Source organism: Oryctolagus cuniculus, chromosome 3 (genome assembly GCF_051225735.1).
Source record: "Oryctolagus cuniculus isolate XC-2025 breed Fujian yellow rabbit chromosome 3, ASM5122573v1, whole genome shotgun sequence".
Classification (NCBI taxonomy): domain Eukaryota; kingdom Metazoa; phylum Chordata; class Mammalia; order Lagomorpha; family Leporidae; genus Oryctolagus; species Oryctolagus cuniculus.
Window position 1 is genome coordinate 137,754,002 of NC_142869.1, and position 25,222 is coordinate 137,779,223.

At 44.4% G+C, this 25,222-nt stretch overlaps 1 protein-coding gene and 1 long non-coding RNA gene across 7 annotated transcripts in view; one reads left to right on the plus strand and one right to left on the minus strand.

Annotated features, from left to right (window-relative positions):
• NAMPT (nicotinamide phosphoribosyltransferase) overlaps positions 1-25,222 on the plus strand; it is a 37,195-nt gene that overhangs the window by 590 nt on the left and 11,383 nt on the right. Inside the window, exons 2-7 of the mRNA XM_002712033.6 lie at positions 9,301-9,457; positions 10,592-10,695; positions 11,805-11,933; positions 17,531-17,689; positions 18,241-18,377; positions 24,020-24,245. Coding sequence (XP_002712079.1) covers positions 9,301-9,457; positions 10,592-10,695; positions 11,805-11,933; positions 17,531-17,689; positions 18,241-18,377; positions 24,020-24,245 — 912 coding nt within the window. The remainder of the gene's footprint in view (positions 1-9,300; positions 9,458-10,591; positions 10,696-11,804; positions 11,934-17,530; positions 17,690-18,240; positions 18,378-24,019; positions 24,246-25,222) is intronic.
• The window catches only part of LOC138849036 (uncharacterized), an 80,113-nt gene continuing 69,005 nt past the window's right edge, over positions 14,115-25,222 (minus strand). The window contains exons 3-6 of one of the 6 annotated variants that reach the window (XR_016230956.1): positions 21,620-21,941; positions 20,966-21,042; positions 18,970-19,143; positions 14,115-14,886 (exon numbers count right to left, since the gene is read on the minus strand). This is a non-coding gene — a long non-coding RNA (uncharacterized LOC138849036). The remainder of the gene's footprint in view (positions 14,887-18,969; positions 19,144-20,965; positions 21,043-21,619; positions 21,942-25,222) is intronic. The other 5 variants (XR_016230958.1, XR_016230959.1, XR_016230957.1 and 2 more) reach the window with 5 other exon arrangements.

Below are 25,222 nucleotides of genomic sequence, written 5' to 3' on the forward strand. Positions count from 1 at the left end.
GGGGCTGGGGCGGGCCCGAGCCGGCGTCGGGGCTCCGGGCTCGGACGCGGGCTCGGCCGGTCGGCCGGCGTGGTCGGGCGCACGCCCTCGCTCGTAGCGCGGCCTCTCGGTCCCGCCGGGCTGGGCTGGGCTGGCCTGGCGGAGGCGGGGGGATCGGGTCGGTTAGGTAACGGCCCCCGGGGGCCGGGCGCTGGAGGGCGGGCGTGAGGTGTCCTCGCTGGGTCCCGCGCCTCGCTGCGCAGGTAAGTCCCTCCCAGGGCGGGAGGTGGGAGAGGTCGCGGTCGGGGCGCCGGGCAGCCACGCACGACCCCCTCTCTGCCCGTGGGTGGCCCCGGTGCCGCGCCGGGTTCTCCGGTCCCACGCCACCGGGCTCCGCCTCAGACTCTCTTGCGCCTAGTGTTCATTGATGCTCCTGATCCCTGGTTGCGGACGCCAGCCTGCTGGGGTCACTGCAGGATTTTGGTGAAAAGGAAAGCGAAACACAACGAGTTAAAGGAACTGGAGGTTTGAAGCCTGGAAAAGTTGTCGAGAGGGTAGTGGGACGACACTGCCCCTCACTCCGCCTCTCAGGCGCTGCCTTGTGGAGCTGCCCCCTTTGGCTCTATCTGAGACACACGCTGGTGGAGGCATGGGTAGTTAGAGAAAAACCGGCGAGTGCTCTTTCCCCTAGTTTGCGAATTAGATGGAGTAAACCGAACTGTACTTCTGCCAAGTTTTGTTAGCCAGGACACTTACAAGACGAAATGTCAGATCAGAAGCCCCAATTGCACAGAGTGTGAGTTTTTCTCTGGCTTGGAATAGAGTGATAAAGCATAGAACGCTAGTGTTTTTGGTTTTCTGTGTTGGTTCTTTGCTGTCAAACCTCCAATATAACAAGAAAGTACTTGAGAGAATTCCATTTTACTTAAGTTCTATCTTGTCCATTTCTTTCTAATCAGTTTGAGGGTCAGATTACGGGATTCTGAAGAGTTATTATTGAAATGGAGCCAACAGTTATCAACAAGTGGTCTTCGAAATGGGGTTAAAAGTGGAAAGGTACGCTATTAGGAGACCTGATAGCGCCTGTGGTCCTTTAGTTGGCTCTGAAAGCTCCGCTCGGGCTCCCTTAATTCAATCACTGTTCTCAGGGTCTCATTTCAGAATGGTCTAATTCGTGGTTTTGTAACATTTCTACTTAGCTACGTCTTTAATTTTCAGATTTTTATAAGTATTTACTCATGAAATGATTGAATTATACATGGGAGATGAAAATGGAGGTTGATTATTCCGATTTTTCAAAAACAAAAGTGGGTACAAGTTCCTTTAGTGTGTGGTGCATGCACCATTATACGTAAGCAGTATGAAATTTCTTCAACATCAGACTTCTGGCATTCTTTTAGTAAAACCATAAGTTAACCTTAAAGTGTTCTAATCTTCCAGCAAGGCATACTGAACTGCACTGTTACAGATTACAGCTATTTATTAATTTTTTTAAATGCATTTATTTCTTATTTGACAGGTAGAGTTATAGACAGTGAGAGAGAGAAAGGTCTTCTTTCCGTTCGTTAACCCCCAAAATGGCCACTACACCCTGCGTGCTGCGCCAATCCGAAGCCAGGAGCCAGATGCTTTTTCCCGGTCTCCCATGCGGGTGCAGGACCCAAGCATTTGGGCCATCTTCCACTGCTTTCCCGGGCCACAGCAGAGAGCTGGACTGGAAGAGGAGCAACCGGGACTAGAACCCGGCGCCCTTATGGGATGCCGGCACCACAGGCGGAGGATTAACCAAGTGAGCCACAGTGCCAGCCTCTGATTACAGCTATTTAAAAAACTTGATTCCAGTCTATTTCCAAGACAGATTGCCATAATTTTATCACCTTAGTAATACGGAACTTTTCTAGGAGATTGTCATTTAGTAAGATTTTTTCAGCCCCCCCCCCCCCAAAAAAATCCCCAGAGGGATCAGTCAAGGTACTATTTTCGTTGCAGTGGGTTACAGTAGATTGTATTCCTCAGCCACATTTTCATCTGGTTCATTTTTCCTTGCCTCTCTAAGTAGTCCTTATAGCCTATCTCCCACTTTGGCCTTTTCAGTCATCTTAGGAGAACTGGGAACAAAAAGGATAATCTGGAACTTAGAAGCAATGAAGCTTAAATTTGAAAATGACGTAAGAATGTTGTACATCCATGTCAGTGTGTACAAACTATTGACTAGTTGAGCTGGGGAGCACTATTGACTAGTTGAGCTGGGGAGCTTGTAGCTTTAGAAGTGTTGGTTTAGACAGCAAAATAGTGTTGACTTCTTTCCAAAACTGAAGGAAGAGTAATTGAGTGCCTGAGCACTCCTTTTGCTAGTAGATGGAGTGCTGGCCAAGCACATCACAGTGTGTGGGAACTTTAGGTTTATCTGCACGCTCTCAAGTGGGCCCAGACCACTTACCACAGGGGGAGCAGGTGAAATATGTACAGTCATTTCTATAACCTGTACATAATGAGGAGCCAGGAGCACAGGCAGGTGGGGTTCACTCTTCCATGTTCATCCAGGGCCATTTACAAATAAAGACACTTTATCTCAAGTGTTAACCTTTTAAATTTTCAGAGTAGCTCTAGTTTGTATTTTTGTTGTGCTGTATGAAATAGAGAAAGGTGCCCTTGGGCTGGTGTTAGCCATTGCAGTGCATGAATGGGATTTGGAATGCTTTTGTAAAGGGAACCAGGGGGTTTCTTCACTCACTTCTTGGATAGCCATTGATCAGTTTCCAAATAACTGGACCATTAAAGATCCTCTTTGAGTTCCTTTCCCCTTAAGATAGTTTGTTACAAACCAGAGCAGGGAATGGTTTTAACATTTATGAACATTTTACCTTTTTTTAGTTTTTTATTATTATTATTATTATTTATTTGAGAATTTGAGAGGTAGAGTTACAGAGAGGGAAAGACAGAATTGTCTTCCATCCACTGGGTCACTCCCTAAATGGCCACAAGGGCTGGAGCTGGGCCAATCTAAAGCCAGGAGCTTCTTCCGGTCTCCCACGAGGGTGCAGGGGCCCAAGCAGTTAGGCCATCTTCTTCTGCTTTCCCAGGTCATAAGCAGAGAGCTGGATTGGAAGAAGAGCAGCCGGGACTCAAACCGGTGTCCATACGGGATGCTGGTGCCGCAGGAGGAGGTTTAGCCTACTATGCCACAGTGCCGGCCCCTGAACATTTTACCTTTCAGAGATTAATGGAAGTTGTCGTCAGTTAGAAAAGTCATGGACAGTACACGAAAGTGATCCCTAAGCAGTATAGTGTAAGCCGCATCACAGGCATGAGCCCTGGGTCTGGAAGTTGAGACTCCAGGTGGAACAGCCGCATCCTGGCCTTCTGCTAATGTAGACCCTTTCTGAGGCAGTGATGATGGCTCGAGTATTGGGTTCCAGGCGCCAAGCTCCTCTGGGAGTAAACCAGTGGATGGGAGCTCTTTTTCTGTGTGTGCCTCTCAAATTAAAAAAGGAAGTCATACATTAGTTAATGAAATGTGCCGTCGGGTTGTACAGTGAGTCACTTCTCCAACAGCCATTTGTAAGCTGGAAATCCAGAAGGCAGCTCATTTTCAACCACTCATTTCATAACTCTTGGAGACCTGTTGGGTGTTGTGCAGGAAGATGAAGATGAGCAGTGCCCCCCGTCCGGGGTGGAGGAAGGTTGATGTTAGAGAAGTTTCAGAGAGCTATGTAATTTGTATATGGGCTCGCATGACCAGGGCAAGTACTACCATCCTGCTCTTTCAGCTATACTTTGCTTTTTAACTGCAAAGAAATAAATCAGAAGCCAGTATTGCTAAGACCTGTATGTGAGAGCACTGGGTAGCATATCAAAAGACCCAGAGTATGTTAATGTATAATAATGGCATTCATATTCAAGGCAGCATTTTAAAGAAGATTTTACTTCCTCTCAACATCAGATAGCAAATCTTAGAAGTTTGGGCTTTTTGAGGAAAAGATGTGGAGCTAGATGAGAGTTGTCCCATAGGCGATTAGTTCTGCCTGGCACGTGTGCGTGCCTCTGTCTTCCTCTTTGCTGTTCCCCTTGTTTGTAGCTGTCTCTTCGGCTGCTCCTGGAGGGACTCTTCATTGTTGGCCCAGTGGCTGCCGCGGTGGCTGGGCCTGTGAGCCGGGGGCTCTGCTGCTTGTACCTGGACCTTACCTCTGCGTGCTTATAAGGCGTGCGCCAATATAAGACATGGCACGGGCATTTCAACTTCTCCAGTAAGTTTTACATTATAAATTACAGGAAAATCTTGGACAACAGAAATAAAATCACGTGTATAAACTGTGAATGTACTTCATGGAGACTTTAATTTAGGTTAGTAATAATTGTATAAGCATTGCGAAAGAAAAATACCCGGAGCCAGTGTCCTTTTGTTGAGTTGATGAAATTCAGTTTGAAGGTGTGGCAAAGAGATACAAGTTGTTTGAAACTCAGTGCCAGGAGGTTTAAGGGACGAGGCCGTGTAATAAATATAGGTAAATGGTTTTGCAATTTCTCCTTTCCCAGGGTAGTATAATCCAGAAATCCTTAAAGCCATATTTGTGAAATGATTGTCGCTTCAAAGCCAAATAGCCGTGAATTGTTTTCTGGAGCAACAGATGGATTCCCAGAGATTTGGACTTCTAAAATAATACTGAAAAGAAGAATGAACCAGTTCAGATTTTTGCGTTTCTAGTACCCTAGCTTTGAAGGGGCAGGAAAGACGTAGCTAGTGTAGGGCTGAGTGTATCCTCTGCTGATTGCCCTTAGATATTATTATTATTATTATATAGATATTTAACTTATTCTGTGACCTTGGATATGTCACCACAGAGCTCTCAAATACAGGTCTTGCGAATGTTGGCTTCTGATTTCTTCGCAGCTGAAGAGAAAAGTACAGCTGAAGAAGTAGGACCGTGGTACTTGCTTTGGTCGTGTGATCCCACTGTGGGAGGAACGATCTAGGGAAGACATCAGGTCTGCTTTATGGGGCACGGAGAGAGGCATCCAGGCACAACTGGACTGCTCTCCCAGAAAGGCTCCACTCCTCTAAAGCAGTCTGAGCCCTAGAACAAGGCTGTAAAGCTTGAAGCTTTGTGGTGCAGTTGCTTGACCAACATCCCATAATGGAGAAACTTTCTCTTTTTTAAAAACGTAGGATTAGAACCATTTTGTTCTAGGCATTAAAACGTGGCCAGTTATTATTACCTAGTATCAGACAATTTTTGGATGCTTATCTTTTCATGAGGCAAGCCAATCATGCAATTGTGAAATTAAGTTCTATTATGAAAAGCTACGTTTTCCTGTGTGCCTTTCAAAAAAAGAAAAAGAAGATTGATTGATTGATTGTAAAGGCAGAGAGAATCAAAAAGAGCTTCCATCTGCTGGTTCACTCCCCAAATATCTGAACAGCTTGGGGCTGGACCGGGCCAAAACAAGGAGCCCAGAACTCAATCCTGGTCCCCAAGGTGGGTGGCAGGGACCTGAGTGCTTTCATCACCCACTGCCTTCCCAGGCGCATTAGCAGGAAGCTGGGACTCAAACAAGCGCTACAGTGTGGAGTGCAAGCAGGGCTTAACCTGCTGTGCCACAAGGCCAGCCCACATGTGTTTCTGTACAGTTGCTGCTCCGTTAGCTGCAGGAGGGCTGTGGCAGTTTGGGAAGCACTTTTAGTGGTAAGGCTTGCTGTGGATATTATCAAGTATTTTCTGTTTTGTCCACATCTAGTGAATAATTTTGTGTTTATTGTAGAATCACTTTCTCTTGACAGAAGTCAAAGCAGCAATAAGAAGCTAACAGGATTTCGGAGCTTCCCTTTGGTAGACACTTTGTTTTTGAATACCATGAGACTCTTTTTCAGTATATACTAAATGCTTAATACTGGGCTCTTGATTTCCCTTCCTATTCCTTGCACAGCCTTCCCTAAGAATTTGCACTGTTATAAAGCCAGGCTCAAGCCAAAAATCATTAGAGTGCTTAATTCCTCCCCATCCACTCAGTCAGCCCAGCTCTCCTCTGCCTCCCCCAGTCCCAGGCCAATTCTGTCATCCAGCATCATCTCAGAAGTAGCCTCTTAGCTCCTGCTTCCTCTCTGGTCATCGTGTAATCCGCCCATTGCCCGGCTGGTCCTCCAGTCGAATCGGCTCATATTCACCACAGTTTACAGATAGCTTCCCGTAAGCCTGACATGACCTTCCCTTTGCCAGCCTCTGCCCGCACCACCCGCCTCCCTCCTCCACCCCCTTACTCCATACTCCAGGCCCCAGCCACACACTCTTCCTCCTGTTTGATCCCTATGCCAAAGCATTTCCTTTCCTGTCTCCTCCTCAGAGAAGTCTCCAGGCCCCGCTAGCCATCCATTCCCCCTTCATCATTCGTGGCCTCCATCTTGACCTGAAAGGAGTTGCTTGTGTGCCGCTTTCCTCATCCCGCTTCAGCTCCCATTAGCCCCCTGAGAGTGGGACCACGTCAGTCTATCTTCAGCTTCTAGACAGTAGATACTGTTGATGTTTGTGAATGAATGGACTGTTTCTAGAACAGTTGAGTTGAATTTACATCCTAGCTGGTTTTCTGGTGAAGGATCAGAGTGACAATTGTAGCAAAAAGGAAAATAAAAAGGATATATACTAGCAAAACTAGAGTCATTTTTGATCATGTGTTGGCTGTGTTGGTAGGATAATATTGACTAAAGTTTCCCATTAAAACAATGTATGTAGCCGGCGCCGCGGCTCACTAGGCTAATCCTCCACCTAGCGGCGCCGGCACACCAGGTTCTAGTCCCGGTCGGGGCGCCGGATTCTGTCCCGATTGCCCCTCTTCCAGTTCAGCTCTCTGCTGTGGCCCGGGAGTGCAGTGGAGAATGGCCCAAGTGCATGGGCCCTGCACCCCATGGGAGACCAGGATAAGTACCTGGCTCCTGCCTTCGGATCAGCGCGGTGCGCCGGCTGGTGCGCTGCGGCCGGCGGCGGCGGCGGCCTTTGGAGGGTGAACCAACGGCAAAGGAAGACCTTTCTCTCTGTCTCTCTGTCTCTCACTGTCCACTCTGCCTGTAAAAAACAAAAACAAAAACAATGTATGTGCCCATATAAATAAATCTAAACACACTCTGTATTCTCTGTAAACGTGTTGGCTGTTAGTAAAGAGTATGTAGTAAATTATGTTTCGTGAGTAATTACCTGTGAATTTGCCTAGATAACTCAGATACTTTGCGATCTAAAACATTCGCTTCAATTTCTCCAAGAGGAGTTTCGACTCCTACCTCATTTCTCATTGAACAGCCTGCCAAGTGTGTTTTAAGTGATACTTAATGACAGAGGAGGCATTCTGAACACTTAGGCAAAGGTGGGTTTGAGAGTACTGTAGTTTATAACACAAACCCCAAATAAACCTTTAAAATTATAACCATGGGGAATTATTGCCCAGAACAGGAACTGTATTTGTGTGATGGAGTTAAAGTAGTTTAAAGACATTTCTCTTTAGCTTTTGACTGCTTGGTCCTCTTAGTAAAGGCTCACAATTAGTTTGCCTTTTAATACTTTTAAATCTGATGCATAAATAAATTTATATAATCTGCACTGTTAAGTGTCTGAACTTTAAAGAAGGTCGAACTACAAACGATAGAGAAACATTAAATATGATTGATTTAAATAAAACAGAGAGCTCCAGGTCTCCTGCCTGAGTTAAGCTCTTGGAGTCCATATTACTAGAGAGCTGTCCCTCCAGGATTGCCTGTGCGCCCTGGAAGGGCTGTTTCTCTAGAGCTTGCAAATATGCTTCCATTGGAGAGGAAGCAGAACCTCCTGAAGTGTCAGTGGGAATGCAGGAATACTGCAAGAAAAGTTCAGTGGTCTGCGGAATTAAAACAATGCACGTTTTCTGTGGCCTTTGTGAAGACCCCACGTATATGTAAGAATTTTTGTGCTAAACTACAGAGATTCTTGAGGATGGAGCCAGATGTTGTGATTGTACAACCAAATAGAAAATGTTGGCTTGCCTCTACTTGAGATCAGTGCTAGACAGGAACATTGGTTTATGTTCTCAGTGGTCTCCTGGGAGACTAGACTGCAAAGATTTCTGCCATCATTGCCATGATTCGGCCTGTACCTTACATTTTAGGGTGTTTTTCTTTCTTCTCTTTCAATCAGGCAAATATATATATATATATATATATATATTCTTCTGGTTATTTTTAATAGGTAAAATGTTTTAATATGCTTAATACATTGGAATAAAATTCAAATTATAATGAACATGTGATTTTCACTTTTATTTTTATTAAAAGCAGATAAATTTTTAACAGTATCCCTAATATAGTAACCAGCTTCACAGAAAAGGTACGCTAAGACCTCTTCACATTTTTAAATTGTAAGGATTTGATGTTATAATGTGTGGGAATTTATGTTCCAATTAGGAAGGAATTTAGAAACAAAGATTGCAAAAAAAATTTTTTTTCTTTGCTGCTTTTACAATGTCACTATGGAGGCTAGAAGGGATCATTTCAGTACCTCATTATTTAAAGAAGCCATCATGAGAAGTCATTGTTAATTTGGTAAACATATCACACTTAGATAGTAGTAGTACAGGCTGGACATCCCTGATCTGAACGTCCAAATCTGAGGCACTCCAAAATCTGAAACTTTGGGGGCACTGACATGCTGCCACAAATGGAAAATTCCATACCTGATTGCATGTGATGTGTCTCAGTCAAAATCAGGTGCACTAAAAGTATCCAAAGAAGTTACCGTCAGACTATGTATATAAGAGTGTAGTTACTGTTGGACTATGTATATAATAGTGTATATGAAACATCAGTGAATTTGTGATTTTATTGGTTCCTGTCTGTAAGATATTTCAATATGTGTCTGCAAACATTCAGCATGCAAAAAAGAAAATCTGAAATCCAAAGCATGTCTGGTCCCAGGTAGTTTGGATAAAGGATAATCAGTCTGTACCAAATTGCGCTGACTTCGAGTCTATTCTTTTATGTCACGTGTGCCTACAGGCAGCTGCTGCTCTTCTGGACCGAGAAATATTACCCAGTACCATACTTGTCAGGCCAGGGCCCTGCACTTAAGTTCCTTCTCTTTGTTTTTGAAAGTTAATACTCTGATGTGGTTTTGACTAAACTGTGAAAAATATGTCAATAAGTAAGACATTTACTTTTCAGTTTATATGAACTAGGAAAATAAGCTGACCAATAGCAAGTAAGAGGTATCATTTCTCTAGTTTCAAAATAATGTCAAGACGTTTTCGCTTGTGATGTGTATTCTGCTTTTCTGGTGTCTTCTAATTGAGGTGTTTTTCTTTATATAGGTTACTCACTATAAACAATACCCACCCAACACAAGCAAAGTTTATTCCTACTTTGAATGCCGTGAAAAGAAGACAGAAAACTCCAAAGTAAGGAAGGTGAAATACGAGGAAACAGTATTTTATGGGTTGCAGTACATTCTTAATAAGTACTTAAAAGGTATTACTTTTCCTAGTACATTTACAACACTGCTTTTATATGACTCCATCAGTTTCTCCTATATTGTTATATTCTGTTATTTGAAGTAACTTTCCAAATAGTCTGATTTTGACATTTATTTTGTTACTTTAGGAATTCTTTCTTTTGGATTTTTGAAGAGCTGTTAAGTCAAATGCATTGAATCATAATTTAGTGTGTATGCTTGGTGTTCTAAGTATGAAAAAGGTTTCCTGAAACATCTCCAACCTTTTGCAACTTAAACTGCAGAATTGAATACAGATCAGTTGAATTCTGTGTAAATGATGACTCTTTCCATAATCTTGGCTACTTTAAGATCTGGCAGTTCAGATATATTATGTTATTACAAAACCTAGTTAGAGGCCAAAAGCACTTTTGGCAAGATTACCCCAGATATTTTAAATAAGTTTATTATTTGTATGAAGTGATCAAAGACTGATGGCACACTTGAAATGAGTTTTATAGCTTGATAGCTTTGTAAAATACCATTTATTTTGATTTATAACTAAAATGTGTTGCCTATTCTACGCCAGTATTATCTGAGTAGTTCAGATGTCTTCAGTTAATTAGTTCTCACAATATCCTATAAGTAGGTACTCTGCAGTTGTTGTCCTCAGATAACATGTTATTTCACAGATGAACAAAGTTAACTAAAAGTGTATTGCAGGCAAACATTTAGTGATTCTGAAAATTACTGGCTTGCTAGCCCTGAAGACACCACAGTCTTTAGGAATGAGAGGCTCACCTGGAAAATGTAGGGTGCTTCTGAATCATCTCAAATTTGAAGAGTATCTAAATTAAAAGGATAGAAGAGATACCTTTTGAAAGTGAGCTTATTGTGATTTTTTTAAAGGACTATGCAAATAGTAATTTTTCCTATCGCATATCTGCTTTTATAACAAATTAACATTTATGCTTAGAGTGAGTTGTTGGAAGTAGAAATTCCATTTCTGACTGCTGTTGGCACTGGGTAAGTCATTTAACCTCTCAGTTACTATTTTTTCAATCCATAGAATGGATGAAATATGAAATAGCTAAAGATGTTAATTCTGTGACAATTTGGGAACTCACAGAACGTCTTTAGAAATTGTAAACAGGACGTGTATGTCCTTGTAGGCAAAGTAGTGACCAAAGAGAAAATCCAGGAAGCCAAAGAGGTCTACAGAGAACATTTCCAAGATGATGTCTTTAATGAAAAGGGATGGAACTACATTCTGGAGGTAAAAAAATGCTCTCATGCTTTGATTTATTTTATTTTTTAAGATTTGTTTGTTTATTTGAAAGGCAAATTTTTAGAGAGAGGGAGAGACAGAGATCTTCCATCTGCTGGGCCACTCCCCAAATGGCTGCAACATCCTGGACTGGGCCAGGCCAAAGCCAGGAGCCAGGAACTTCATTCTGGTCTCTCACGTGGATAACAGGTCCCAAACACTTGGTCCATCTGCTGCTGCCTTCCCAGGTGCATTATCAGGGAGCTAGAGTAGCAGTGGAGCTACCGCAACTTGAACCAGCACCCATATGGGATGCCAGAATCACAGGCAGCGCCTTTACCCGCTGCACTACAGTGCCGGCCCCAGATCTGTTTCTAGTTTAGAGTTTCTTACAAGAGAATTTTAACAGAAGATTAGACTATCATTCAGCTCTTTTCTGCTTTGGACCTATTTAGTGAAAAGGTAGTGTTCTTGGACCAATTGTAGAATTTGTTGGAATAAACTCATTGTTTATCTAAAACAGCAGAGAAACACATCATTTTAGTTTTGATCACTTTGGAATTATCTACCCTTCCTTTAAAAAAAATTTATTTGGAAGAGTTGGAGAGAGAGAGAAAGCTGGTTCACTTCCCCCACGATGGCCACAATGGCTAGGGATGGGCCGTGCCAGAGCCAGGAGCGTCATCCAGGTCTCCCACGTGAGTCTCCCATACTTAGGCCATCTTCTGCTGCTTTCCCAGGCACATTAGTCAGGAGCTGGATAAGAAGTGGAGCAAACAGTTCTCAAACTGGGGCCTGTGTAGAATGCCGGATCGCAGGCTCTGGCTTCACCTGCTGTGCCACCACACTGGCCCCATCCACTCCTAGATATTGATGTTCTTTGCAGAAGCAGTTGACAGCATTAAATTTGAAAATTAATGTCAGTGCCTGAATTGTTAATAACTTTATTTTTAATTTAGGAGAGTAAAGATATTTTGATGAGATTTTTAGCGATGTAATAATACCGACATTTGTGATTTCTGATGGTAAATTTAGCCTCTGTGAAATGTAAAGAACCTTAACAAGAGAGGCAGCTGAGTAGCATCTGTGGAATGACTGCCTTCCTTGTCTCCTACCAGAAATACGACGGGCATCTTCCAATAGAAGTCAAGGCTGTTCCTGAGGGCTCCGTGGTTCCCAGAGGAAACGTCCTCTTCACAGTGGAGAACACAGACCCCGAGTGCTACTGGCTCACAAACTGGATTGAGGTGAATTGCTGCGGTTTTGCTGTTTTTTTTTTTTTTTTTTTTTTTAAATTAGCATTACTTGAAGACTTAAAGATCTGTGAACTGAGATTCTAGGTTAGAATTTGCTGCAAATAAAGCTCTGTAATGTTCTACAATCACTACACTTCTCCAGGCCCTAGTTTCCTCATCTGCAAAATGACAGCTGAAATAAGTAACCTTTAAGTTTCCTTCGAGTGACAGCTAATGCTCTGAGCTTTCTGTCCAAATAAAATGATTGAGAGTTACTGCTGTCACAGCTCAGTTAGCGTCCATCTCGTCTGCTGCTGTTCTGGTTGTGCCGTACCTTAGCGCAAGATGAGAAGACGGCACAGATGCATGTTCAGTGACCACAGGCATGTCCTGGCTGTTCTGTCCCACTTAGACCAGAGGAACTCCTTTCCAACCTCAGTGAGCACTTCATTCATTCTCAAATTAGTTCTCTTCCCGGCGATGCCACCTGATATTTTCCTTTTCTCATCTCAGTACAGACAAGGTCACTATTCATTTCCTTTAAATTCCTCAGCCTATGTTGCAGCATTTGTGTCTTTGTTTTCCTTGCATGCATACCTAATTAGGAATGTGTTTTCCTGGTCAGTTTTTATAATGATAATTCGCTTGGCTGTTCAACAGTTTTAGATTTTATGTATAAAGAGTAAATACCCTAGAAAATGACTGAAGAAATAACCACCTTGGGGCCAGCACTGTGGCACAGTGGGTTAATGTCCTGGCCTGAGGCGCCTGCATCCTATATGGGCACTGGTTGAGACCCAGCTGCTCCACTTCTGATCCAGCTCTCTGCTTTGGCCTGGGAAAGCAGTAGAAGATGGCCCAAGTCCTTGGGCCTCTGCACCTGTGTGGGAGACCCAGACGAAGCTCCTGGCTCCTGGCTTTGGATTGGCGCAGTACCGGCCGTTGGGCCAACTGGGGAGTAAACCATCGGATGGAAGACCTCTCTCTCTTTCTCTGCCTCTCCTTTCTGTGTAACTCTGACTTTCAAATAAAAATAAATCTTTAAAAAAAAGAAGAAAAAGAAATAACACCTTACTGAGGTGTGTTTAAATTTTTTTTTTTTTTTATTTGACAGGTAGAGTTATAGACATTGAGAGAGAGAGGCAGAGAAAGGTCTTCCTTCTGTTGGTTCACTCCCCAGATGGCTACCACGGCTGGTGCTGCGCCGATCCAAAGCCAGGAGCCAGGTGCTTCTTCCTGGTCTCCCATGCGGGTGCAGGGCCCAAGCACTTGGGCCATCCTCTACTGCCCTCCCAGGCCACAGCAGACAGCTGGATTGGAAGAAGAGCAACCAGGACTAGAACCCAGCACCCATATGGGATGCTGGTACCGCAGGCAGAGGATTAACCAAGTGAGCCACGGCACTGGCCCCTAAATTTTTTTTTAATTTGTTATTTATTTTCATCTTATTTGAAAGGCAGACAGAGATAAAAAGATTTACCATGTGCTGATTCATTCCCCAAATGCCACCAATAGCCAGGAATGGGCCAGGCTGAAGCCAGGAGCCAGGAACTCCATCCTGGTCCCCCATGTGGGTGACAAGGACTCATGAACTTGAGTCATCACCTGCTTCTAATGCTGTGTGCATTAGCAGGAAGCTGGAATCAGGAGTAGAGCTGGGAGTTGAACTCCGGCACTGTGATAAAGGATGCGGGCATCCTACGTGCCATTTAACTGTTGTGCCGGGTTGCCACTCCTGAGGGGTTTTCAGTTTGTCCAGAGTCAGTTGTTCACATCAGCTGGCTTTTTACCTTAAATAATACCCAGAGCTCTCAAATAGATGAGTATCTATTAGAGCATTCATCATCTGTGGCAACACTTGTTTCAGTTTTTGTCTTTTTAGTTTTCTGACTGTAGATCTCTCTTATATCTAATTGACCTTTCTCAAAGTGTATATTTATGGAAGAAGAGTAGCAACTACCTTCTACTTTCTTTCATGTTGTTTATCCTCTTCTGAAAATGAAAACACGCTGCCCTCACCAAATTTTTGGCTTTTTATATCTATTATTATTTTTGGTATATTTCACCAGGAAACTACAAGTAAAAAAATTTACAACAGATATCTTAGAACAGTAGTTTTTTAACAAAAAAACATAAATGCATGTGTGACAAAAGAGAAATACACCACATGAATCCAATACAGCACTCCTAAATGTTGTTTTTTTAAATAATTTTTTATTTTTTTATTATTTTTTTATTTTTTGACAGGCAGAGTGGACAGTGAGAGAGAGAGACAGATTTAAAAGTATATAAACCCTTACTTTTGGTTGCTTATAACCTGAAACAGAAATTGTGTTCTTTTTACTAATACATATATATATATATTTTTTTTTTTTTAGGTTATTTCAGTCCTATGTAGATATTTTTATCTAAAGTGCAAGAATGTACAATCTGATATATCTCTTATTAAGAGTTTCTGATTGAGCCTGTGAGTTTGTAACAAATGTGTGTACTCTGAAGGCCAGTCTAAAATAGACTTCATATTCACTTTGCTGCCTTTGTGGGGGTAGGGTAGACTCATCCTACCCTTGTCAGTTCCCAGCCCAGATCATTCCCTGTGTTGGAAATCAGACTCAACAGACTGATTACTTACAAACTGAAAGATGTTCTTCTGTTAGTCTGTGACTTAAAACATCTGTAATAATAGCACTGAGTAGTCTTCCTTCTGATTCCCTTCCGCGGAGTTTGTTCAGAGTTACAAATAACTATTCATTGATTATTATTCGCTGGAAGCACAGGAAATTGCTTTATTAATTTAAGTTCTGGTGCTGGAAGAAACCATCATTCTCTCATCAGATCTCAGAACAGGTTTAAAACAGCCGGGAGTTCTATGAAAGTGTCGCAGGCTTACGAGGGGGTGAGGAATAAGTGCATTGGACTAAATTTACTCCTTTCCTCCACCAAAACCCAATGGCCAGCCGTTCTGCTGTTAAGAAAATGGAAGAAAAGATGATGTTAGAGACAGTCACACTGATCCACTGACGCGAGGCCTGAGAGACGAGCAGACGGGAGGACGGAGTGGCTGCAGGCCCTCCTCTCCCTCCCCAGTTCTCCCTCTGAGCTCCCCGTCCTGCCCAGTGACACTACAGTGGACGCTCCTGAGGGCAAATCCCAGCCTCTTCCCTTTGCTCTGTCTCTTCAGCTCACGTTCTAGCCGCATTGTTGGGCAAACACTGTTCTGGAAGAGTTTCCAGCACAGCCTACGTGGTTAGATGTTGGATTGACCCGAGCTGACTTCCTTTTCCCCTTCCTTGCACCAGTAGTGACACTTTTTAAAGTTAATTTAAGCTGGTTTTGTTGGATTGTGGAAAGGAAGTGGTGATGTGAAGAATCATTGTGTTTGATCATTCTTTCTCCCCTTCCCTGCCTTTTTTTGAGGGGTAAGGTCAGTCTTCTGCCTTTATAGCTCATCTAGGGTTTTCATGTCTTTATGTCTTTCCCATACTCCCAGATAGTATCAGCTGAATTAAAATATGCAAGTTGATTGGATTAAATTCACATGAATCTTGATTAAGTATCAGCTAGGTACCAAAAAAATACAAGCCACGGAGATTAGAGTAAGGTATGTTCATTGAAGGGCCTCTAAGAGAGGTGGCTCTTCATTCTTAACTAGCCACCAAAGCCATTAAGAGTGAAGGCTGAGATGAGAACAGAACAGGCGGGACTTCCGAGGGAACCATGAAATGAAAAGTAAGCTTTGAATAAGCGGCGGGGGGCGGGCTCGGGGAATGGCACAGTGTTCTTCATGGCAGATAGTGCAGGGAGGGGTTGGGGGTCGCAGTGCACATGTAAAACTAGTAGGAGATACACCTGTAAATGGTAAACAGGGAAGGATCCAGACGGCCTTGAATTCCGTGTGTATTGGCATTTCCTCCTCTCGACAACAGATGACCATCGAAGGTCTTTCAGGAATGATGGAACCGGAGTAAAGCTTACTTTAGAATGATAACCAGTGCGCGGGTGAAGAACGAGGCACATACAGGCTCGAGATCAGGTGTTAGGAGGATCAAGGGCAGAGGGCTCCAAAGAGGAATTGCTAAAGCAGATCCAGGAGAGGTTGGAGGTGATTGGTTATGGTTTATGTAGTAATTGCATCAGTTTCTATTATGTAACACACTACCCCAAAACCTAGTGGCTCAGAACAGCTGTTACCTCCAGTGATTCTGTGGTTGACTGGATGGTTCCCCACTGGTCTTGCTGGAACGAATCTGTCTGCCTGCAGCTGAGGGGCCAGCTAGGGCTGCCCAGTCTGTCTGCATGTCTGGGCTGCAGCTCACAACGGGGGGACTGCCTGCCACTGGACCTCGCTTCACAACCTGGGCTGCTTCACAGTAGCATAGTCTCGGCTTCTAAGAGGATGAGCATAGAAGCTACAGAACCTTCTGAAACTGGGGCTTGGAAGTCACGCAGTGTCACTTGTGCTGTGTTCTGTTGATCAAAAGCAAATCAAAAGATCAGCCCAGAACCAAGGCTTCCAGAAGTGGACTCCATCTCCTGGGGAGAGGATTTACAATCACAGGAGTCTAATACTACAAGTTTTTGTGTTTTTTTGTTTTGTTTTTAAATATAAATTAGCAAGTCCGAGGTTAAATAGTCTTTATTTTTAATTATTTATTGATTACCTTTGTAACATTAATAAAATATCTTCTAGGTTCAGCTCAATTGTAATCAGCAATGCTTTCTAAAGCAGACTTGAAGCTGCTTCCAGTGTGCTGTCTGGTGCACAGACTAGAGAACGGAGCAGTGAGTTCCCAGCCGTGAGGTTGATACTGTTGCTGTGAGCGAGCAGCAGGCTGCTTTTGGAATTTCCCAGCGGCGGCGGCGAAGAGGGAAGATGAGGAACTGTTCTTAGTAGAAAGTAGGAGCCTAGCAGCTCTTCACGTTTCCTCATTTAGGAGCCGTGACAGTAGTCGCTGAGCTACAGAAGAGACAGTGACCTTGCAGTTGTGCAGCATATGAAGAAGGTTTCACACAACTGTTGACAGTGACCTTGGGTAGACGCTAAGTGAAGCATAACTCAGTGAAGAGCGTTCTCTGGTGCTAAAGTGTCTTGAGCGTAAACCTACCAGTAGTCAGCGAGTCAGCGTTACCTAGCGCAGGAGTCGCTTGTTGAGGTGTAGTCCACAGGCAGTGCTGGTCTGTAAGCTGGTTGATGCATGTCCACAGTAAGTGCAGAAATCAGGCATTTAGAAACGGATCAGCAGGACACTGCCTCACCACCCAGTGCAAGGGTACTTTATAAGACTGTCAGTCCATGACAGGTTGAACATTCTTTTAAAACTTGGCCCTTTACCATAGACGGTTTACAGAATACTATTTGCTTCTCTGGAGTTCTTGGTAGAAACTACTGTTGATGACCTGGTTTGCTTGTCGTCGTGATTGCTGACTTGGCGAGCTGAGTTATGTCTTCTGTCTGGAATACACACAGTCGGCACATGGCGCAGCTGAGTGTCTCCTTAGTATTTCTAATAGCCTGAGTCCAGGACATCCCCCAGGAGAAAGCTGGGGCTTCCTCAGGAGGGACACAGGATTTTGTGTATTAATACTTATGATTAATTTTGTTACTACAGACTATTCTTGTTCAGTCCTGGTATCCAATCACAGTGGCTACAAATTCTAGAGAGCAGAAGAAAATATTGGCCAAATATTTGCTAGAAACTTCCGGTAACTTAGATGGTCTGGAATACAAGTTACATGATTTTGGCTACAGAGGAGTCTCTTCTCAAGAGGTAAGGAACGGAAATGAGCCTCATGTAGTAAAATGTGGGTTGACTGAGTACCGGTGTAAAATATCTGGGACATATTGGGATTGATCTTGGTTGTAAGTATGTCACATTTTGAAATTCCAAGGACTCAGTCAACAGATACATAATCAGTATCTACTGTGTGTCAGCCTCTGTTCAAGGTACATGGGATATAGCCTTCAACAAAAGTCCCTGTCCTTTATATATTAGATGGATGGATGGATGGATGGCGGATGGATGGACAGACAGAGACAGACATAATAAAAGTATCAGATGTCAAATAATGCCACAGAGAAGCACAAGGCAGGGTAAGGGAAGAGAGAGTGATGGGAAGTGGGGGTGGGGCACTGCGAAGTAGGCCTGAAGAATCCTTCAATATTTAGGAGAAGTGGAATCTTGTCATAAGGAATTATTGTCTCTCGTAATAGCTAAATATCTAAGAAGAGTTAAAGACAGTAATTTCCTGGGGAACTACACTGTCTGCCTTCAATATGGATTTTTCTTTTTTGGAATTTTGTTTCTGGTTAATTTTCCAGACTGCTGGCATAGGAGCATCTGCTCATTTGGTTAACTTCAAAGGAACAGATACAGTAGCAGGAATTGCTCTGATTAAAAAATACTACGGGACAAAAGATCCCATTCCGGGCTATTCTCTGCCAGCAGCGGAACACAGGTAAGAATCTGTTGTTTTCTTCCTCCTGTCACATAAGCATTTGTTTTCCAGAACTAATCTTTTGTAAAATGATGTTTTGTTTGACGACACAGCTGAGTGCTATAGGAGATCATCATGATTTTAAGCAACAAAAAAAATCAGTATTTGTGTATAGAATAGTATCAGGGAGGCAGGGAGGCAGGGAACTTCTAACCGTCCTAAAAGAAACAATTTGAGAGGCCGGCACCGTGGCTCACTAGGCTAATCCTCCGCCTTGCGGCGCCGGCACACGGGGTTCTAGTCCCGGTTGGGGCGCCGGATTCTGTCCCGGTTGCCCCTCTTCCAGGCTAGCTCTCTGCTGTGGCCTGGGAGTGCAGTGGAGGATGGCCCAAGTGCTTGGGCCCTGCACCCCATGGGAGACCAGGAGAAACACCTGGCTCCTGCCATCGGATCAGCGCGGTGCACCGGCCACAGTGCGCCGGCCGCGGCAGCCATTGGAGGGTGAACCAACGGCAAAAAAAAAAAGGAAGACCTTTCTCTCTCTCTCTCTCACTGTCCACTCTGCCTGTCAAAAAAAAAAAAAAGAATTTGAGAGCTTTTCCCCAGCACGTACATTGCCACATAGGTATTTATTTAAGGGAGAAATTTTCTTTCAATGGCTGTGTTGCCGTGTGCAGTAGGTGTTCTTCAGAAGTCAGGTCTAGAAGTGCTCGGTGTAGGACTAGTCTCTCGTCCCTTCTCACACTTCCCCATGTTGTCACCCATCTTTGCCCTGGACTCGTACCTCCTGTAAGGGATGAGAAACCTGCATTAGGAAAAAAAAAGAGGGTTCGGATTCTGGTGCTTCCTGGTGTGCTTTTACAACACTGTCTCAACTGCAGTGAGAAGGAAATTGTGGTCTGGACTGCAGTGCCCTGGTCCTGGGTTAACCTCAATCAAAGCGATGATGATTTTTTTAAATGTGCGCCAAACATTGTTTCTGGTGTTCATATCAAAAGTACTGGCGTCCTTTGTGGTCGTTTTTTAAATTCCCTCATATCTGAAAACTGCTGGTGTTAAAGCCAACAGTGAGTTTCGGGAGAATGAAGCTGAGCTTTATTATTTGATGCATAGTAAGTGGCCAACCTCCACATGCAAGGCTGTCGACAAGGGAAAGAAAGATGAAAAACCAACCCTATCCTCAGGGTAAAAATAGTATGCTCACGAAGTCGGGTGTGTTGGTTAGGTGCTTTGAAAGAGGGAGAATTACAGTGCTGTGGTGGTGGAAGGGAAGCGATGGAAGGAAGGGTGATACTCATATTCCACTGGCAAGTTTTTGTGGAAATGATGTGTAAATTCTTCCTGAAAGAATGGTGAGATTGAATGGCAGGCATTGGACCATCACTCATTCTCTGAAGACATGATAGTACATGCTTACCATGTATTGAGCATTGTGATGGAGCAGATACTTGTGTTCAGGGAACAGAGCTAAAGCAGAGATGTTGTAGGGAGCACAGGGTACACGGAGAAGATAAGGCCCTCAAATCTCCTTGTGACATTAGACATTAACTGTCTGCATGTCATGCTAGTCTACTCTTACAGGCTTTTTAGAAAAGCTGAGAGAGTTTCTGTCCAGCAGTTCACTCCCCAAATGGCTCCAGCAGCTGGGGCGGGGCCAGGCCAAAAGCCAGATGCCTAGAACTCAATCCAAGTCTCCAATGTGGATGGCAGGGACAAGTACCTGCTACCTCCCAGAGTACACATTAGCAGGAAGCTGGAATTGGAAATAGGGTTGGCACTTAGACCCAGGCACTCCCACATGGGCTGTGGGGGTCCCAAGCAGTGGCTGAACTGCTGTGTAACATTTTAAATGAGAACAGACAGTGAAGTTTTTGAGCAAAGAATTGATGGTATCAGAGATACTCTGTAGGTTATTTTGAAAGCAGGATAATTGTAAGTTGTTTTGATAGAGGATAGCCTCTGGATTGGAAAAAGCCTCGAGAAGTTAGGTTTCTAGGAAGCTGCCTTGAGATGAGGCCCAGAACCAGGATACTGAGTGAATGGAAAGAAGTAGTAGTAAACCGGAGCAGGGTCGGGCGATAAGCTTGGTGATCTGACTTAGGGCTCAGTGCTGAGTAGACCTGGCTAATATCTAGGAGCATTGCTGTGTTGGTAGGGCCTGCTGAACACTGACTCACAAATTTCAAGACTGGTGAACTGAGAATGGGAATGTGATAAACAGGCACAAGTTTTAGGGTCGAGGTACTTTTGTTCGGCTTAGATACACATGCATCTTTAAAGCTCTGATGTGGCGTGCACATACTAGACTGCTCACTGGTGATTTTGTTTCACAGTGGCAACATCCTGAGTGCTGTAAATATAGTCTACAGGACTTCACTTCCGTGCTAAAATGAAAAAGACACCGTGAGCACAGAGTGAAAATTTACTTTTATGGTCTCATAGTATTGACTGTGCTTGTAAATTTGACTCCTTAATACAGAAGAATGCTTGCAATGCTCTTAACTAGAAGCATTTTTTACACAGCAGCAGAGTGTAGTGAGATGAGCGCTGAACTGAATGTCAGGAGACCTCACAGCCCACACAGTGGGTGGCCTTAGCAAATCACTTACCTCTGTTCTCCAATTCCTCCATCGACCAAATGGAACTTTACTCCTCCAGCATTAGACGATCATTGAGGATAAATGAGCTAAACATTTTAAAGTAAGAAAGTTTAAAGTAAGAAAACTTTACAGCATCACTGTCGCTCCCCCTCTTCGTGGAGGAACGACACAGGACCCTGCGCTGTTCTTTCGTCTGCTCGGCCCTCCCCGGGTTTGCTGCTGGTTCTTCCCAGGTTGGCTACTATCCCTTCCACCTCCGTGGAAGGGCAGTTCCCCCTGGCCACATTCCCCACTTCCGCAGGGGAGCGGCACACCGCCGGCCGGCTCTCTCGGGGCTGCACAGGTGTTCCTTCAGATGTTCCCCTTAGATGTTCCTGGTGCATGCCGTCTCTCTCCTCCTTTATAGTCCTCCTCCGCCAATCCTAACTCGGCTGCCCACACGCCGAGTACGCTGCTCTCCAATCAGGAGCAAGTCCTACAGTTTATTGGTTGAACTGGAGGCAGCTGTGCGGAAGCTGTTTACTTCTCTCCCAGCGCCATATTGTGGGAGAGCAGATGCATAGAATAAGTCTTAATTCCAGTAACTCAGTCCAGTCCAGGCTGCTCCCCACACATCACCGTTACTACTATATTACCTGTTTTTAAAGTCAATCAGTTACATACCTTCTTCCCTTCCAACTTTGGAATTCAGTTTCATGGGTAGGATTTCACGTTATGGTTAGAGTTCATCAGAGGAGCATTGCGCAACCCCGTGTATCAGTCCTGTACTGGAAGAGCAGGTGTTAGGGTTCGATTATGTGGCGGGTGCTGTGGCAGGTGTCTGCGGGATGCTGAGATGCAGGTACTCTGCTTTCCACCTAGCAGTGCATTTGGCGTCCAGAAGGAAAACAGATGCAGATGTTGGAAGCCCCACCACAGGGTACTTTAGAAAACTTGTAGTGTTTCCTCCAAGGAGTGTTAGGGAGACCAGTGCCGGGTGAGAGCCCTAGGACATGGAAATACTGATGACATTTGATAGGTTCCATTTTATTTTATTAAATATTTACTTATTTATTTGAAAGGCAGAGTATCAGAGAGAGAGAGCTTCTGTCTGCTGGCTCACTCCCCAAACAGAACAGGTGGGGCTGGGCCAGGACAAAGCCATTAACCAGGAACTCCATCTGGATTTGCCTCGTGGGTAGCAGGGGCCCAGGTACTTGGACCATCTTCTGCTGTCTTCCCGGACACATTCACAGGGAGCTGCATCAAAGCAGAACGTCCAGGCCTTGACCCGGCGCTCCAGGCTGAGCTGAGGGCATCGGAAGTGGTGGCTTACCCCCTCGGCCCCATATTGCCAGCCCTCAACAGGTTCAGTTTTGAAAAGGAGAGCACAGCTTCTGGGGGAGACTGAAGAAAGACCATCAAGGTGGCTACAGGGGAGGTGTGATTGCAGTCGGGAAGCAGCTCCAGGAAGGCTCGGATCCCATGGGGAGAGCAAGTGAGAGGACTAAAACTGGGCAGCGTGATACATCAGCAGCAGTTGGGCGACTGTGCTGCACAATTTGAACCACAGTTAAGTGCGTGACCTCTGCCTACTGGAAGTTCAGTCTTGCATTGTCAAGCTCTCTGCTGATGGTGTTCACTGAGCTGAACTTCCCTTGCAGAGAGGTGAGCGCAGTCCTGCTCTTCCTCCACCTTCACTCCCCCTTCAGCCTGCAGATGCTGTGTGCAGTAGAGAACTGCCAGCAGCCTCGGAGGCCGGGAGCAGTGCGCACTGTTCCCTGAGTTTATGTAAGTGGGCCTGTGTTTCAGAGGAGCGGCCTCCAGGTCGCCCAGCCCTGCAGTGCGCTCACTGCCCCCTCCATGCCATTGACACGACCAGAACAGGAATTTATTCCAGGGCTTTAGCAGGGGAAAAGGTATGAAATGCCAGTATTAAATTCAATAATTAAATTATTGAAACTCGTCATACAGGTTGGGGTTAAATTTATATCTGTATGGGCTTTGTAATAAATAAATGGGCCAACTTACATTTTGTTATTTTACTAAGGAGATAGTAGAGGCAAAAACTAGCAATTTAGGGAGAAAAATTAGTTGGCATAAGAAAATGATAATTTTCAAAATCACGGGGCCAGCATTATAGCTCAGTGGGTTTAGTCACCCCCTATGCCATCGTGTCCTATATGAGCACAGGTTCAAGTCTGGGCTGTTCCACGTCCAATCCAGTTCTCTGCTACTGTGCCTGGGAAAGCAACGGAAGATGGCCCAAGGATTTGGGCCCCTGTCAATTCCATGGGAGACTGGGATGAAGCTACTGGCTTCAGCCAGGCTCATCCCTGGCTGTTGGGGCCATTTAGAGTGAACTAGTGGGTGGAAGATCTCTGCCCCACCCTCCATCCCCCTGCCACTGGATCTCTGCCTTTCTTTCAAATAATTTTTTAGACAGGCAGAGTGGACAGTGAGAGAGACAGAGAGAAAGGTCTTCCTTTTGCCGTTGGTTCACCCTCCAATGGCCGCCGCGGCCGGTGTGCTGCGGCCGGCGCACTGCGCTGATCCGATGGCAGGATCCAGGTACTTCTCCTGGTCTCCCATGGGGTGCAGGGCCCAAGTACTTGGGCCATCCTCCACTGTACTCCCTGGCCACAGCAGAGAGCTGGCCTGGAAGAGGGGCAACCGGGACAGAATCCGGCGCCCCAACCGGGAGTAGAACCCGGTGTGCCGGCGCTGCAAGGCGGAGGATTAGCCTAGTGAGCCGCGGCGCCGGCTCTACCTCACTGATTTTAAATGAGAAAGATTTAGGAAAAAAAATAAAAAAGACAAAACCATTCATAACTGGTTGAGTGTGATTTAAATGCCAAGTGAATTCGTGACCACCAAAGAGGAGTAAGGTGACAGGTAGTGTTAAAACCAAGTCAGCCAAGGTATGGATTGGTGCAAAGTTCCACTGCCTTGTGATGTGCATTCATGCAACTCCCTGCCTCTGTCATGTTGACATGGAGTAAACATAAGTGAATGATTAACAGTGATGCAGGAGTAGATGATGTGTTTGCTTAAGTAAATGTGTATTTTCATTTCATTTTCTAGTACCATAACAGCTTGGGGGAAAGACCATGAAAAAGATGCATTTGAACATATAGTAACACAGTTTTCCTCAGTGCCTGTATCTGTGGTCAGCGACAGCTATGACATCTATAATGCGTGTGAGAAAATATGGGGAGAAGACCTAAGACATTTAATAGTATCAAGAAGTACAGAGGCACCACTAATAATCAGACCTGATTCTGGAAATCCTCTTGACACTGTATTAAAGGTAAATTGTAATGTGTAACTTGATTTATTTCAGTGCCTTTTATTTTCCTTTATACACACTGCTTCAGAACCATCTGTACTGGTCTCCTCATTAGAGAATCACAGCCCAGAGAGAGTAGATTTGCCTAAGGTTGCACATTTACTAGCAGAATTCCAGGTTATTATAATAACAACATCAGAGTTGGGGTTCCTTATATACTATCAAAATGCCAGTTGGCATTGAATATTCTTTTCTGCTTCAAAATTAACAGCATTACCATTTTAATCCAATGCTTTGGTCACCAAGTTTCTTTGTGACTTACTGTAGCTTTGAAGTTTAGTACAATAGAAACATGTGCAGAGTGATGTGGAATCAGAATAATTCAAAAATACTTTCCAAGTAGTGGTTCTTTAGAGGTGCTGTTAATTCCTAATGTGGCACTGTTTGGTTTCCCTGCTTTGGAAAGCACTGTTCAGAGCAGGGCTGTTTGATGCCTGTCACTGGTAAAATATTGTATTAGATGTCTCTCGTAAGATGTGTGATTTAATCTCTACCCAAATCCCATGATACCAGTTAAAAACATTTTTAAGAATGTATGATGAGTATTGTTGTCTCTGTTCATCAAGAAGAAACAAAGGGTCCCACTGGTGACAATAGCCCGCTCACGGTCACACGACATGTACAGTGTGGAGTCCAGGATCCAGTGTAAGTCTCCTAGCCTCAGCCATCCCACTGGACAACAGTATGCTAGTGTGCAGGTGATAAATTACACCCCGAAAGAAAGGGCCCACACAATCAAGGGGTCCTTCTCTTAACTGATGACAGGCCAATGCGAAGGTCCGGAGATACTTGGTTTTTGCAAAACTTAATGGATTTCATGTGTTTACTATTATCTAATAAAAGTATATACTGCTTGTTGTAAAAGCAAACTGAGAAAAGAAAGTGGTTGTTGGGGTAGAGAGGTGTGTCTGGTAGGTCTTTTGTATTGTGACCAGGCT